Source organism: Catharus ustulatus, chromosome 1 (genome assembly GCF_009819885.2).
Source record: "Catharus ustulatus isolate bCatUst1 chromosome 1, bCatUst1.pri.v2, whole genome shotgun sequence".
Lineage (NCBI taxonomy): Eukaryota > Metazoa > Chordata > Aves > Passeriformes > Turdidae > Catharus > Catharus ustulatus.
The window spans coordinates 61,499,702-61,514,266 of record NC_046221.1 but is presented as its reverse complement, the minus strand read 5'-3'; the positions used below and the strand labels follow the sequence as shown (position 1 = coordinate 61,514,266).

General features: G+C 40.7%; 2 protein-coding genes across 3 annotated transcripts; one reads left to right on the top strand and one right to left on the bottom strand.

Annotated features, from left to right (window-relative positions):
- The first annotated feature begins 492 nt into the window (after positions 1 to 492).
- On the top strand, positions 493 to 3,179 carry HSBP1L1 (heat shock factor binding protein 1 like 1). Of its 2 annotated transcripts, XM_033080808.1 has the most exons (4): positions 493 to 720; positions 819 to 885; positions 1,802 to 1,896; positions 2,799 to 3,179. In XM_033080808.1, the coding sequence occupies exons 1-4, from the start codon at positions 508 to 510 to the stop codon at positions 2,802 to 2,804; spliced, it is 381 nt and encodes a 126-aa protein (XP_032936699.1). In that variant the 5' UTR covers positions 493 to 507; the 3' UTR covers positions 2,805 to 3,179. The 2 variants fall into 2 exon arrangements, with proteins under 2 accessions (XP_032936699.1, XP_032936691.1); XM_033080800.1 differs by having other exon boundaries at positions 1,802 to 3,179.
- A 3,162-nt stretch (positions 3,180 to 6,341) lies between these two features.
- Positions 6,342 to 14,553, bottom strand: TXNL4A (thioredoxin like 4A). Its single transcript, XM_033059588.2, has 4 exons — positions 14,474 to 14,553; positions 14,157 to 14,330; positions 7,284 to 7,387; positions 6,342 to 6,614 (listed from the first exon to the last, which is right to left on the bottom strand). Exons 2-4 carry the CDS (start codon positions 14,307 to 14,309, stop codon positions 6,443 to 6,445), a joined length of 429 nt encoding a protein of 142 aa, XP_032915479.1. The 5' UTR covers positions 14,310 to 14,330; positions 14,474 to 14,553; the 3' UTR covers positions 6,342 to 6,442.
- Between the last annotated feature and the right edge of the window lie 12 nt (positions 14,554 to 14,565).

Below are 14,565 nucleotides of genomic sequence, written 5' to 3'. Positions count from 1 at the left end.
GAAAGAGTATAAGTGGTAGGCTTACAGCAACTGAAGTCATTACTAACTCAGAAATTTCTTGTGGATGAAGACATATATTTGGCATATCTAGCATATGTAATTACTCAAAGTTATTGACTAAGGTAATTTATTGTCCAACAGTGATATGCTCCTAACCATACAGACCCAGTAAACTGAAAATCTCTTCATTTACATCAGGCAACAGTCCCAGAATGCAGAAGAAAGATATCTTTGTAACAGCTGCATCAGGAGCTTTTTACGCTGTGCAGCCCAAAAGGCCGGAGTGACCTAGATGCGGGTGCTGCAAGGGGCACCGTAGGACTCTTGCTTATGCCTTTGGTGTTGTCTCGTTCGACACTGCAACCACCACCGTATTTTTTAACCACTCCATCTCACAAAACTAGTGTACAGGGGAAAAAAGGGCGGACCTTTAAAAAACATTAAAAAAAATTGTAAGACTTCTTAAGATCAACTCTTGACATCCTTATTTAGTTACTGCCGCGCGGGATGACGATTTCTTCGGCAAACACAGGAGCGGTAATTAAGGATTCCCAGCGGAGCGCTGCGGGCGGGGCCGTGCTCGCTGCCCGCCCCGCGGAGGCGGGCGGAGGGCCGGGACCGGGGCCGGGGCTGGAACCGGGGCCAGGGACGGGATCGGGGCTGGAGCCGGAGCCGATGGCGGCCGCCGTCCCGCCGGGAGCCGTGGAGCTGCCGCAGCTGGTGAGCGGGGCCGGGCTGAGGTGCCCCGGCTGCGGGGCTCCTGCCTTCTGCCTCCCCCGTGTTTATTTCGCCTTTCCTCCCCCCCCTCCCCACTGCAGGCGGAAAATCTGCTGTGCCGGCTGCAGGAGAATTTTCAGGCTCTGACGGAAAAGTTAACACTGAGAAATATCCTCTTTGGAGCGTGGGGTACCCGCGGCTGGATTTGGGATCCCGTGGCTGGGGCCCCCTGCGCGCTGATGGGTGCGGGAGGGGTCTGGGCTTCCAACAGCGGGCTGGGCTTCTTTCTTAAACATCAAATTGTTTAATTGTATAATGAGTGACGTGGCTAAACAGCTATGACGTGAAGGCACCTGACTTCCCCCCCTCCAGTCCCTCCCCCAGCCTGTTTATATATCCCCTTTTCTAAGAAGGAAATCCTAGAAAAAAAATGTTTCACTACAAGTAGCGAGGTAGTCGCTGTGCTGCAATTCTGGCTTTCAAGTAAAATAAGCATCGGATTGTATGTAAAGATTTTCTGAAGGTGCATTTTAAAAAGCATCCATCCGCAAAAATGTAACTCAAACGAGCCACAGTTTAAAAGCAGCTGGTGGCCTGAACATGACAAGATGAGCCCTCAAAAGAAGATCAGACCTGAAGGGGTTCTGAGTTCTCTTATTACATGTACTTACAGAAACTACCTCTGCTTTCTGAAGTATTTATAATTTTTTTTTTTTTTAGAAACTTGACCTTTCAGAAAGCAGATGCTTCCTGAATAATGTTTGGGTAGCACACATACTCATTTGTGTAGGCTAACTGTATGGCATCACCTAGAAGAGTTCATCAGAAAGAAAACAATCTCTTATGCAGTTCACTCATGAGTATTTGCAAAGGGCTTTGATACTAACAATTTGAATGTTTATGTGTGGTAAGAGAAGATTAGGTAGTGTTCTAACAATACCACCTTCTGCATGCTTCGTCTGGCATTAAGCATGAACAAGTAAAAGGCTGACACATCTGGAATAAGGCTGCTTGTTCTTCTTACACAAGAAAAAACCTGTAAAATTGTAGAACTCTTACTTATAAGTGATCTTTAACTTTTTACTGGAAGAAATGGGTGAGCGCATCAATGACCTTGAGAAGCGAGTTGCTGACCTGATGACAGAGGCTGGGGTAGAAAACAGCAACGAAGAGTTGGGAGTAAAGACATTTACTTAAATTTTTCTGTTTTACACATTTCCACTTCGTTTTGGGTGATGGGCGTGTAATGGTGTTTACATATTTGGTATACCTGCATTTTCTTGGATTTGAAAGTGTACTTTTTAAAAACATATTTAATATACGTAGGATTTTTTTTTTCCAAGACCCAAAGAATGGCACCACTTTTACAAAAGAAAAACTTCATCTTGCTGCCTCTTGCAGCTGAGTGCCATATACAAGGGGCTAGTGCTAATTCACCCAAGTGTATAAACTGAGGCTGACCATTCATAGTGAAATGTGTGTGGCTTGAAGTACTCCTGCCCACCATTCCTGTCCCTCAGGTACGGTAACCTATCTGAGGATTCTCAGTGGTGTAAATTTATGTACCTCTGCTTTTAAACCTGCTCCAGCTTCCCAGTGTGACTTGGAGCACACCCCAAACACAGCAGTAAATTACAGTCAATCACTGTATAATATTAAATCATGCTGCATTTTGGGATTGTGTTCTGGATTTTATATCAGCCTGTTGCATATGCCATCCCCCTCCCTGATGGATGCCTGACTGTGTGTTCCTAGTATTTATGAGGCAGCACTGCTTCTGTGTTCTGTGGATGCAAGTGATATCTTCCTGTTGTTGCTTTCCTGATTCAAATTGAGACACATCAATTATTCTTGTCATTGGAACTTCTTACCCAGTGAAAGAGGAATGTCTGTAAATGTTCTGAAGTAATTTAGGTATCTATTCATTCTGATGCCTTTTACACAAGGTACACAATAATTTTCAGAAATGCAGCAAGACAATCCACAAAGATGTATTTAACTGTACAGAGATCTTCCTATCTCTGTGCTGAATCACGTTCATGAATAAATCACTAACCTACTTATTCACTGTATCTTTGCAGCACTGAAATGAGAATGTGTTTGAGGAAGATTAAAGACAGAACTGCATAGCACTGACTCGGAGATTTTACAGTCAGGTGTCACACTGACAAAAAATGTTAAGGGAAGACAAATGTGTTTGCATCATGCAATAAAAGAAACTTGAAAAAAAAATTTAAACGATTGGCCCAGGAAAAAAATAGAAAGCTGGGTTTGTTCATCTAAGTGGGGCACTGTATTTCCTGGAGCTGAAAAAGAAGTGTTAGTTTCAGAGAGGTCAAAGCCACTATTTTGGATAGAAAACTATATCCTGTAATGTGAACTTATCCAATCACGAATGTTTTCAATGTATGAAAATGTATTTATTTTAATATTAAAATAATATGTGTTGCCTTTTTAGCTTACATGTTCTTAGAATAAAACATTCTGTACTAAAAAAAAAGGCAGTATTTATAGACTGCAGCTGCACAGTTGTCGCTGTTTGCACAAGCCCACCCAAAGCTTTGCACACCAGTACAGGTAACATGACCAGGTATTAATATTGTGACAATGTCAGTTCTTTATGTTAGCTGTTTTAATGAAAAGTTTATTTTATTTAAAGATCTGGAAATAGATGAGGAATTCTAGTTACCAAGCATGTCCAGAAGAAAGTGGTAGTCAGACAACAGGACATCTGCACTAACTTTAAGGTGGTCGTACACCAAAACATTGGTACTCTTTGCAGGGAAGATTTAGTTTGAAGTGTAATAGGAACCTTTTACCATAATGCAGAAACTGAAGCATTGCCAGGTTAACAGAATACCTCAGCTAATGAGGGAGAAATGCCTCTATTACAGCCTTCATTACTATCAATAAATCATTCCAATTAATGCTTTAATTGGTGTGGACTGCACGTACTGTCAGACTGGGGGGAGAGGTTGGTATGCTGGAGGACAGGGTGGAGAAATTGGGCGACAGGACCTTGATGAATTTCAAAATGCCAGGCTGGGCAAGTGTGAGGGACTGGCTGGCACTGCTTTGCAGGAAAGGGGACAGGTGGGAAGGCTGACTGAGTGAGCAGGGTGCCCAGGCTGCAGCAACTCACTGGTCAGTATTAGCACAGGTAGGACCAGCAAGTTGTTTCCCCACACCTACAATATTCTGTCAGTTTGGGGGCTCCCCAGTTCAAGAGATGCAGTGGTGTGAGGGAGGTAAAACAGGGCCACCAAGATATGCAGTACAGCAGATACAAGGTTTGAGAGAAATCTCTTACGCCAGCCTTAAAGAAATGATGTGGCTTCTTGCTGCCAACCACGACCCCATGGCAGAGCAGACACTTGTGGAAGGTGTTGTGCACCAGGGTTACTCGACAGAAGCTGGAACACAGAAAATTCCAGCTAGATGCATGGAACACCATTTTCAACTATGAAGGTGCTCAAATAGCAGAACAGGCCTTCCAGAAAGGCTGAGGAATCTCCATCCTTAGAGAACATGGAATCATTAAGGCTGGAAGATCATCTAGTCCAGCCAAGATACTCAACACTGGTCATAATCCTGGGTACCCTGACCACGTGGAACCTACTATAACTGGGAGGCTGATAGTCCCTTCCAACACAAATGATTCCAAAATCAATAACCACTGTAAACCAGACTAACTTCTGCAGAAATTGAGACCTTTTTGTTTTACTTCCTTCACACTTTCTAAATCCTCTACAACACGCTTGGTAGTAAAAGTAAATTCTTTGTCTTGTAACAAACTGGATTTCTTCCTTCTGGAGAAAGGAGCTAGACTGGTTTGGTTTTAATTACAGTAATTTCACGATTATAAGCCGCACCATTTTGACTAAAATTTTGGTCCGAACCCAAAGTGCTGCTTACAATCAGGTGCGGCTTATATATGGACAAAGAATGAAAAGTTGCTGTTTTAGTTTGGAGGACAGGTGTCTGCTGAAAAAGACAGGAACTTCTCCTGGAAATGGAGAATGTAAACCCCCTCCCTCCACATTATTATAATTTTGAAATCAAGGGGCTCTCAGGCAAAGACATGGGAATTAGGAATAACAGTTCTTTACTAGGGAAATTAAAATAGAAATACAGTACTACAAAGAAACAAACTCCAAACCCTGACAAAGTCAGAGTGCAACCTGACACCCCATCAGGCAGGGTGTTGGTAGCAGTCCCATTCAATGGTGGCTGCATCCTCCTGCAGTGACAGATGTGATTCAGTTGAAGCAGTGCTCCTGTAGAAGGTGCAGTTTCCCTCTGGAGGTCCAGTGGTGATGTGGAGAAATCCAGTTTTCCTCTGGAGTCCAGTGGAGAAAGGGGCTACGTTAGTGTCCTCAAAACCTCTGTTTTTATCTTGGTAAGAAATGTTGGGCTCTTCCCCCTGGCTGGAGCAACTTCCAATGGGATGCAGTAATTTTATCAGTCACACAGTGGGACTCAATGGGCCATTAGCAGAAAATGACTGACTGGAAGAAGGATGGTTGTGAAAAGATAAAGAACAATGCCCTGCCTGGTTTCAATGGATGGCCCATTAGCAGAATATCTGCCGTTGAGATAAGGATCACTGCCCCCACCCTCAACAGATGGTGATAGAATAGATACCTTTTATCACACTCTGTATTGTAACGTGCGGCTTATAATCAGGTGCGGCTTATGTATGGACAAAGAACGAAAAGTTGCTGGCACCCGGAAGTGCGGCTTATACTCAGTGCAGCTTATAATCATGAAATTACTGTAATCCTGTAAATATGCATGTATCAGTTTAAAAAACAAACAAACCCCACACAACATCAACTTCATTTCCATAAAAGAAATGCAAATGTAAATTCCAAAAGCTATGCTGCAGTGGAATCCAATCCAAGTCTCCCAAGTACATGTGCATGTTGGTATACCAAAAGACAAACCGGAGGTAAAGTGACAGCATGGCTGGTGGTTTCCTCAGCTGCTGTCTGCAGCCAGCTCCAGAACTGCAATTATGCTTTCACACTGCAAAATTCACCAAGTGCTTAAAAGCTTGAGTGCACAACCACCGCAGAAAAAGAGTCTGGCACCACAAGTCCATTAGGCTGATGGGAGTGTGGCAGTGAGCAAGGTCATGGGAGATGTTTTCTCTGAGTTCTGCTAAATATTAATAAATGCACCTTGGTGCTTTATTCCCATTTTTAGTGGATACAGAAGACTAATATGATACACAAGGAAATCCTGACAAAAGTAAGAAGTCTTCAATATTACAGATTTGCATCTAATTACACCTGTTTTAATTCTCAAATTAAATGAGCTGAGAAAAAAACTAAGGTAAGTGGAACTCACTTTATTCTTTTAAAAAAGCTATAGTATCATTTTCCCAGGTATTTGTTTAATAAAAGCAAACAAAACCAGTCAAAATGTTTTTCTGCATACAGGCTTTTTGTGTACAAAAATATGTTATACCAAAATGACAACAAAGGAGAAAGTCTTTAAAAAACAAAAGCCCAAAATTCAGCTGTAGTAGTATTACAGCTGTCAAGACAATTCCAGGCTTTGAGTTTTCTATTTCTCAAACAGAATACAAATCTTTTAAATAATTCAAACTATGCTCAAAATTGTAGCGTTTTTCTCTTTTAATATACATATATGTACACACATACACAGAAATAAATTTAAGTGGACATAGAATTATGAAAAAAGGCAGCCCAAAGAAACATCAATATCTGTATTTAGTGGAATAATCTTTCGGTGATACCACCAAACCTCGACCTTTGCGGGCTCCTCTATAAACAGTTTCTATAATGTCAATCATCTCCTGCTTATCTTCCATTGCCCAGTTGATCTTGTTGTTATTACCTGTACCTAAATCAATCATGATGTGTTTGTTCCTTTAAAGAGGAAGAACAAAAAACCAAGTTAATGTAATATTATAATTCAGAAAGAAATCTTATAACCCACCCCCAAAATGCTTTGTAGGATCAAAGGAAGCCCTTATAACATAAACAGGATTGCAAAATAAGCATTAAAGGAAGAATATCCACCCCTCTCACTCAAGCTGACATTTTATTGCCAATTTTTAAAGCAAGAATAAGGACTCCAAACATGCCCCAAAATGGCTACTCAGTGCAATTATCTTTCAGCATATTCCTTATCGTTTGTATTTCTTTCACACTACTCTCTATCTTCAGAGACTTCCATACTTGTCAGCAGAACATTTTATCTCATCAATGTAGAAACCTTAACTCCAAAAAACCCTTATTACTTTTGATTTATCTTGAAAGCAAGTTTGGCAAGCTTGACTGCTGTATTACTACAGTATTCTCTACAGGAAGTTTGAGATTTAAAACTAAGAGCAATGGATAATACACTACCGCTGATTTTCACTCTATTATCAAACACTGTTACCAGGCTATTCCTATAAAATCCGTTTACTCTTCTGTAGAGCAATGTAAACACAGGCATCAGTGTGCTATTATGCATTTGGAAGTGATCTGCTCAGACACTGTATTTGACAAACAGAAAGTTTAAATGAGCTACATTCCAGAACCATCACATACCTGAAGAAAAACATGACGGTACAGGGATCGTACAATTCGTACATCTTGTTGAAGTCTGGTACTTCAGTGATGTCCACAAGATAAATAACAGCAAAGTTTTTAACCTAAACAGAAGAAAACAGGAAATACAAAAGCAATATATATATATTTTCAATTAAAAGACATAAGCTTTCATTATTCTAACATTTATTTTCCAAATTATTAAGTCATAAAATCAGAATAAATTAATAATCAGCCTTGCTTTTATTGTTAACCACAACAACCAATTAACATGGAAAATATTTTTCAGTATAGCCAAGAAGCTCATTTCACATCCAGTGTAAACTGGAAATCAACATCCAGAGAAACAAATGCCCTTTATACAGAACTGAGAACTCACAGTGATATGCACAGCTCTAAACAAGTAGAATAACTGCTTTGTGTAAGCCAAGCTGATACATCTTGCCTCTGTCATCAGCTGCTTATAAACTTCAGAAAATTAATGATCTACAGTGTCCTGGGGTGCCTGCCTCCAAGCATTTTTCCCCCTCTATAACACCCAATTTGTCTAACAAGACTCATTAAATGAAAAGGAAACTTAAGGTCTAATTTAAAAACTGGTAGCTTTTTTGAGAGGTGCAAAGCTAAAACTTAAAAGTGTAATTGCTAAAGAAAGAAGACCTTGATGAGAAGCTACTGTCTGGACAATTCTGGTAAAACTGGCTTTCCTTTTGCAGAGTTACTCAGATGCAAAAGAATCCCTCCCCTCTAGTGTCACAGTCAATGCCTTCATTCCTGCAAGAAAACCATGTCACATTTTTGTTTCCTAGATGTAGCATACTTGTCAGTAAGTGGAATTAGGAGAAATTTTGGTTTCCAAACTTAGCTCACAAGTGCATAGAAACACACACATTACATTCTAAGTCAGAAGTCACCCAAAATGCACAAACATTTAACTGTAAGGTATATTATCAAATGCTTAAGCACTACATCCGGAGTGCACAATTGTGCCTCCCCATCCTCAGTTACCTGCTAACACAATTTTGGTCCCTCCCATTTGACTGCCCAGAATTACCAGCCTGAGGTTAACACACATGGTCTAAATCTATGATAAACTCACTGATCATGACAGTGATTCTCACTTGTTAATTTCCCTGTCCAAAGTCTGGAAATGCTATTATAACAGCTGCCTGATGGAACAATATTTTATTTTAGTTCACAGAGCAGGATTAGTTTGTATGAGAAATATACGATATATTGTGTAGCCTGTACGTAGACATCCTAGCAGACACTCTACTGATAAAGTATGGAGATGTTTATTTACAAAAAAACCCTCAGAAATGCAGGGCAAATAAATTTTTATGGACTTATGCTTCAAAGTTTCAAAATTATAAAAAATAATTGCACTTTGAGAATGTAAGTAAGTATTACCAGCAAATAAAGTAAAATCTCTTCTAGAGTAAAAGAACATTTAAAGTTTTTACTATGCTTTTATGGAGCCAGTTAAGAGTCCTAGATTCAGTCAATAGTCTAATGAAAACATCCCATTTAAGCCATGTTCTAAATCAGGCAAGAGATAAAGCCTTGTAAACTAAAACTGTCATAAATATCAAACCCTCCAAAGGGATCCTTCCCACCCATTTCAATTTTACATTAAAGACTTCTAAGAACTTAATGGGATGTTCAGAGGCGACATAATTTAGCTGAGAAGTGACTGAAGCTACTCCCTGGTGAGCTCTGGGAGGCAAAAGGCAATTGAGGGGTTTTGGTCCTTCTTTTACAAAAACACCTGAGGAGCCATTTTCATTTTATCCTATCATTACTTCTTCCACCCTGCTGGCATTTTTAGCATCAGCAGCACACCTACACCAGGTGGGGAAATTCCTACAAGACGTTCAGTAGTTTTGACAGAGCACACTGTCTTTGAATAATTACTTATTTTGGAGCTTGGAAAATTATTTTAATGTAAACCTAGCATTAATAAAACATTCTTAGGACCTGTTTTGTTCACTGAAAGATTAGTCCAAGGAAATTTATATGTTGCACCAGAATACCACTCCAAAAACACTCTTAAACCAAAATTTTACTTCCAAGTACTCTGTATTCCAGACAGGACTGGAACAAAAAAATCCTTTTAGTTTGACATTATATGCATTTAATTTAGTTGAGCTGTTGCAGAACCAGAAATGCTTGTCACTAGCAGTGATCATCAACAGCCTAGGATTTCATACAAGAGAAACAGACTATACAAGTCTTATTTTGTTATATAAATCTTACTAAAAAGGTCAGGATCACTCAAATCACCTTTGCACAGCACATGTGCAAGTCATCACCAGAATCCAAGCATCCAAGACATTAATTAAATCTTCCTTCTCTCTGACCTACTTTTATAGAAATGAAACTGATGACAATCTTGCCTGCTGAAAAACTCGTATTAAGTCTAAAGCAGACCTTAAAGCTGGACTCAAATTTGAATCCAAAACTTTAAAAGTGGCTCTATTCTTTATCCCTCGCTTTCCTAATTTCAAATTTGGCAAGATCACCACTCCAAAACGAGTTAGCTTGCAAGCACATTGAATGAGGGTCTGCTTTGTTGTTTGGACACTGGCTGCCAAGGACAGCAGCAGGAGGTTGGGATTCAGGCCTAAAGAAGGCTTAGATAAACATATGGAGAGGGTGATGCAGAAGAACTGCAGTGGCCTATTTAATGTTTTGGGGTTGGGCAATTTAATGTGCCAGGCTGGGCAAGCTTGTCACCAAGAGGCATTTTATTTCAACACGAGACAAGACTTGCAGAGACTCAAATGTCTCTTTTTGCACAGTATGGCCAAGTTTTAGAGCCTGAAGAAGCAGTTCCTGTCTCATACACAACACTGGAGCCAAGACAGCAGCAGTACAGAGCAGCATCTCAGCCGGCTTCACATGCAGCCAGCTCTAATTCACAAAGCTTTAGCTTAGGCTTTGATTTAAGCAAAAGCAATGGAAGTATTTATGGATTCAGACTGCTATGGATGTGCATGGTTTGTGGAGACAAACCAAAGGTTGACCTCTCCCTGTTGAGACGTGAATCCTTTGCTCAGACAGAGCTGTCAGTTGAAAACCTACATTCCCGTACAAAACCAGCTTTGCTACCCTGCCAAGGCAGTGGTTGCTAACAAGTTCTCTTTCTGACTTGTGGGTTGTAACTGAGGATACAGAAAAGAACCTCAGAACAAGAATAAAATACAACTCTAAACAAGCAAACCCCACTAAATAAAAGCAGCTGCAGTAGTTACAGGGAAGACTACGCTGAGTTTGTTAATATAAACCAAAGTTTTACTGTAGAGACAATATGAAAAAAACTTGTAGAATTTTAGAAGTTGAACACAGAATAACAAACACAAGTTCATTCTGAAAGTGCTCAACCTCATAACATACACTAAATTTGTAGCAGTAAGTCAACTGCTTTCTGAAAAAAAAACCAAAATCAAAACTCTAGTGAGAGACCTCCTCCTGGGCAGCTCCTCACTTGTGCAACAACTAAAGATAAAAGCATTTTCAGAGACAGGTATTAACTGACACTCCTGACTTCCCTTACCTGTCTTTCAATTCAAAACTTTCTCTCCTTACCAGGCTATTGGAGCTGCTGTTCTTGGGGGACAGGGTAGAGCAGGAAACCTAAGTCAAACAGCAGCATGGATTCAAAATTTGGCAACTGGCTTTCACAGAAGGGGCTTCAGTTTTGCTGGTTTTCCCTCTTCTCCCCAGCGATGGCAGCTTCATAAATCAGTCCAACCAATCTACATTGCTGAACAATTTTCTACATGAACATAATTTCTACATCTGCATGTAGAAAACCCAGAAGTACATTACTGCCTGGCCACAGTTACAGGCTGTTCTAATCCTTCACAGAACTGTATCTGCTTGAAGACTGCTCTGAAATCCTTTAACCGAATGGCTCAAGACTATAAAGGAGAGGAATCTACAAGACTTTTAACATCAGTTACTAAGATTCTGTATCCAGTCTTCATGAAAATCACACACTTTGCTAGTGAACAGGCAACACAGATGTAGGAAAAATTATATGCCATGGGACTCATTTGATCTCTGAAGGTCTCCTCCCTGAGTTCCTTCATTAACAATATCCTTCTAAAAAATAAATAAATTAATGCCTTCCAACATGAATGTGACACAAAAATATGATTAATGACTAGGACAAAAATCGTGAAGTTTCTTGAAACTTCTGACAGAGGTAAATAATACTCCTTTTTTTTAGTTGTTAAGATTTCAGCTGCCTTTGAAAAGCAAACCTTAGAGCCCAAACGCCCAAGGAAATCTGAAACAAGACCCAAGATTGCATCTTCTCATCTTCCTAATCAGTTTCTAGAGAGTGTTTTTTCTGTTTAGAAGAACAGAATATTACTTTATGGACAAGAAACACAGGAAAAAATAAAAGAACTCACAAGAACTGACTAGCTTTTGCAACAAATGACTCAAATTGAAGGTGACTGCCAGACTTGCATTACTGAACTGAACAGAGCAAGTACAAACTCAAAAGTTTGTACTGGCAATATTTATTTGAATCTTTTTTCTTGTTAATTGTGCTGTAAGTTTAGGTGATAAATTTCTAGGGGAAAAGAAAAAGACATTGTACTGCCAAGAGGAGCACTTATAGCTAGCAATTTTGAAAATTACATCAGCAAATGGATTAACTTTGCTCAGCTTTTAATTACAAACACCAGTAGTTAAAATACCTACATGCCTTTTTTTATAGCTACCTCTTTCCCTGCCCCACCTTCTTTTCCTCTCTCACTTTTCATGTAACCTTAGCAGAAATGCAGAGGCACAACTAATGTTTGAGGAAAAGCCACAGGTATTCACATTTCTGATTATGGTTAAATAAATGCACAACATATGAAAATTCCTCCCTAAACCCACAGTGATCCAATACAACAGTTATCTGATTTACACTATTCAGTCATAGATAAATCATGTCTTAAATAAGATGTATTAATTTAGCAAACCAATATCTGTTATTTCAGGGGATTGGGTTTTATAATTGTAAGTTTCTTTTAAAGAAAAGAAAAAAGTACATTTTTAGAAAAGGTCTTTAAGACAAAACTTGTGAAACCCAATTCTTGTTTCAATCAATGTTTGTCAGGCTTTCACCTGACAAAGCAAAAAAAAAAATCTAACATCTTACAATTGTTTTGATACTCAGTGAAACCTTGCTTCTTTTTCATGTAATACTAGGGAAAAAACCCAGTCAACTGCAAATGGAGTACACTTCAGTGAAAATAATCTACTCTGAACTTTCACACAGAGTTCTAGTTTCTTTTTCCACTAAAGAATTCAAACTGGAATAAAACCCCTGCTCTCCTGTCATAATGTACAGATAAATATTACTGCTACCCAAAAACATCCTGCAGTCTAAAAGAATATTGCACCAGGGTAACAAATGTAAAATAGGGCCACATTGTCTGTAGCCTATAATTATAGCATGTCAACATTCTGTATTATTCTCTAGAATAAACACCTGTACAATTGGAACTTTTACTCACTCTTTAAAACAGCAGAGATCCAAACATGGCTTGTAAGCAAGAGGATGAGGTAGGATCTCCCCCTTTAATTTGCCATTTCTGCAGAGGGAGATTTTTAAATAAGAAGTTACTTTGTTCTTTCTTCCCCCAGTCACCCCTAGCTGCCAGCAGGTCCGCCAAATTGCCAAGCATCCTGCCACAAGTCCATACTAACAGTGAGCATAACACTCCCACCAGGCTGAATACAAAACAACTGAATTAAAACATGTCACAATTCTTTACTGCATTCTAATACATCTTAATCCCTGGCTGTGGGTATAGATATTTAATTGTGGGTATTTTCAAGACACAAGTTATTTAAAAAAACTTCAGAACACAATGTAAACCATAAAAACAACTCCATGTCAAGCTATGCAAACAATCTGGCATGAAGGCAGCAAAGTTGTGGATGCCCCATTCCTGGCAGTGTTCAAGACCAGGCTGGATGGGACTCTGAGCACCCTGGTCTAGTGTAGAACACAGCAGGAGCTGGAATGAGATGGTCTTTAAGGTCCCTTCCAACCCAAAGCATTCTATGATTTCTGCAATAGCTGGCACCTTTTCCTACCCAAGTCACCATTTCTGATTCAGACTTTTTTGCTTCCTTCTTCATGTGTTTCAGTTAAAGAACTGCCAGTATTCTACCATCTATTGCTTCACAATAATAATAAACATTTAGCAAATACGTGAAAAGGTAAGTTATAGCTGACTGAATTCTAACAATGTAATTTTTCCTATCTATGTATCTTTCTTAAACAAGTGACCAGCTGTTGGTAATCATTCAGTTTCCATCTGAAAACAGCTGTGGAATTTGGCTCTTAAAATTTAATTCAGTCCATGAAACTCAGTGGAATGCTACTGGTCTCCAGAGATAACATCACTGATAGATTAATCAGAATTATATCAATGATAGAATAAGCAACACCATCCCGCACATTTTAGCACCTCACCATTTTTAAGAGCCAAAATGAGAGCAACTTTTCAAGTTATTCAGAGGGAAACCTGAAGGTACCACACACTTCCACTGCAAAGTGAGAGTGCTGCATCCCCTAGAGCCGCAGCAGCCCCAACAGCGAGCAGTGTTTCTGCCTGAATGCCGACGCTCATTCAATGACGGGTTATTGACAGGCAGCTGCCTCGACTTCCGAACATCTGCGATGCTCTTTTCACCCCCCAGAACACTGCAAACATCAGGGCAGTCTTTAGCAGACACTCGTGGAAGTGACACCACACAGCTTTCCTGCTGCCTCCTAGAGCTGGGACAGCAGCAGAACCCCAGCGATACGCAATCCATGGGGAACATCGAGCTCAGAACGAGCAGACAGCTCCTGTTTACCTTCTCGGCGATGCTGTACAGGACCTCATCCATCTTCATACACGTGGGGTCCCAGTCGTGCCCGAAGCGGATGACCACGACCCGGTCCTCCTCCGACAGGATGGCCTGGTCCACCTGCCATCCATTGTGCAAGTGCGGCAGCATGTACGACATCCTGGCGGCCGGCTGGCGAGCCTGCGGGACGACAGGGATGATGGCCCTGGAGCTGACAGCCTCCCCCCTCCCCAGGCCCTCCCGGGGCGCCGGCGGCCACCGAGCGCCAGCACCGAGGCCCCCCCCCAGCCCGCCGAGCCCGCCGCGGCCCGAGCCCAGCGCACCCCGCGGGCGTCCTTCCCTCACAGACAGGAGCAGCGGCGGCGCGGGCGGGAACCGGAAGGGCGGGCACGGCGGCAGGAGCGCTTCCGGCACG

Bases quoted from the DNA above. Each gene is read 5' to 3' on its own strand.
- TXNL4A (XM_033059588.2), bottom strand. From the start codon at position 14,309: ATGTCGTACATGCTGCCGCACTTGCACAATGGATGGCAGGTGGACCAG. The intron at 7,388-14,156 runs GTAAACAGGAGC...TCTTCTGTTTAG, and splicing joins TGTACAGCATCGCCGAGAAG to GTTAAAAACTTTGCTGTTAT. The intron at 6,615-7,283 runs GTATGTGATGGT...TCCTCTTTAAAG, and splicing joins ACCGTCATGTTTTTCTTCAG to GAACAAACACATCATGATTG.
- HSBP1L1 (XM_033080800.1), top strand. From the start codon at position 508: ATGACGATTTCTTCGGCAAACACAGGAGCGGTAATTAAGGATTCCCAG. The intron at 721-818 runs GTGAGCGGGGCC...TCCCCACTGCAG, and splicing joins CCGTGGAGCTGCCGCAGCTG to GCGGAAAATCTGCTGTGCCG. The intron at 886-1,801 runs ATATCCTCTTTG...TTAACTTTTTAC, and splicing joins GGAAAAGTTAACACTGAGAA to TGGAAGAAATGGGTGAGCGC.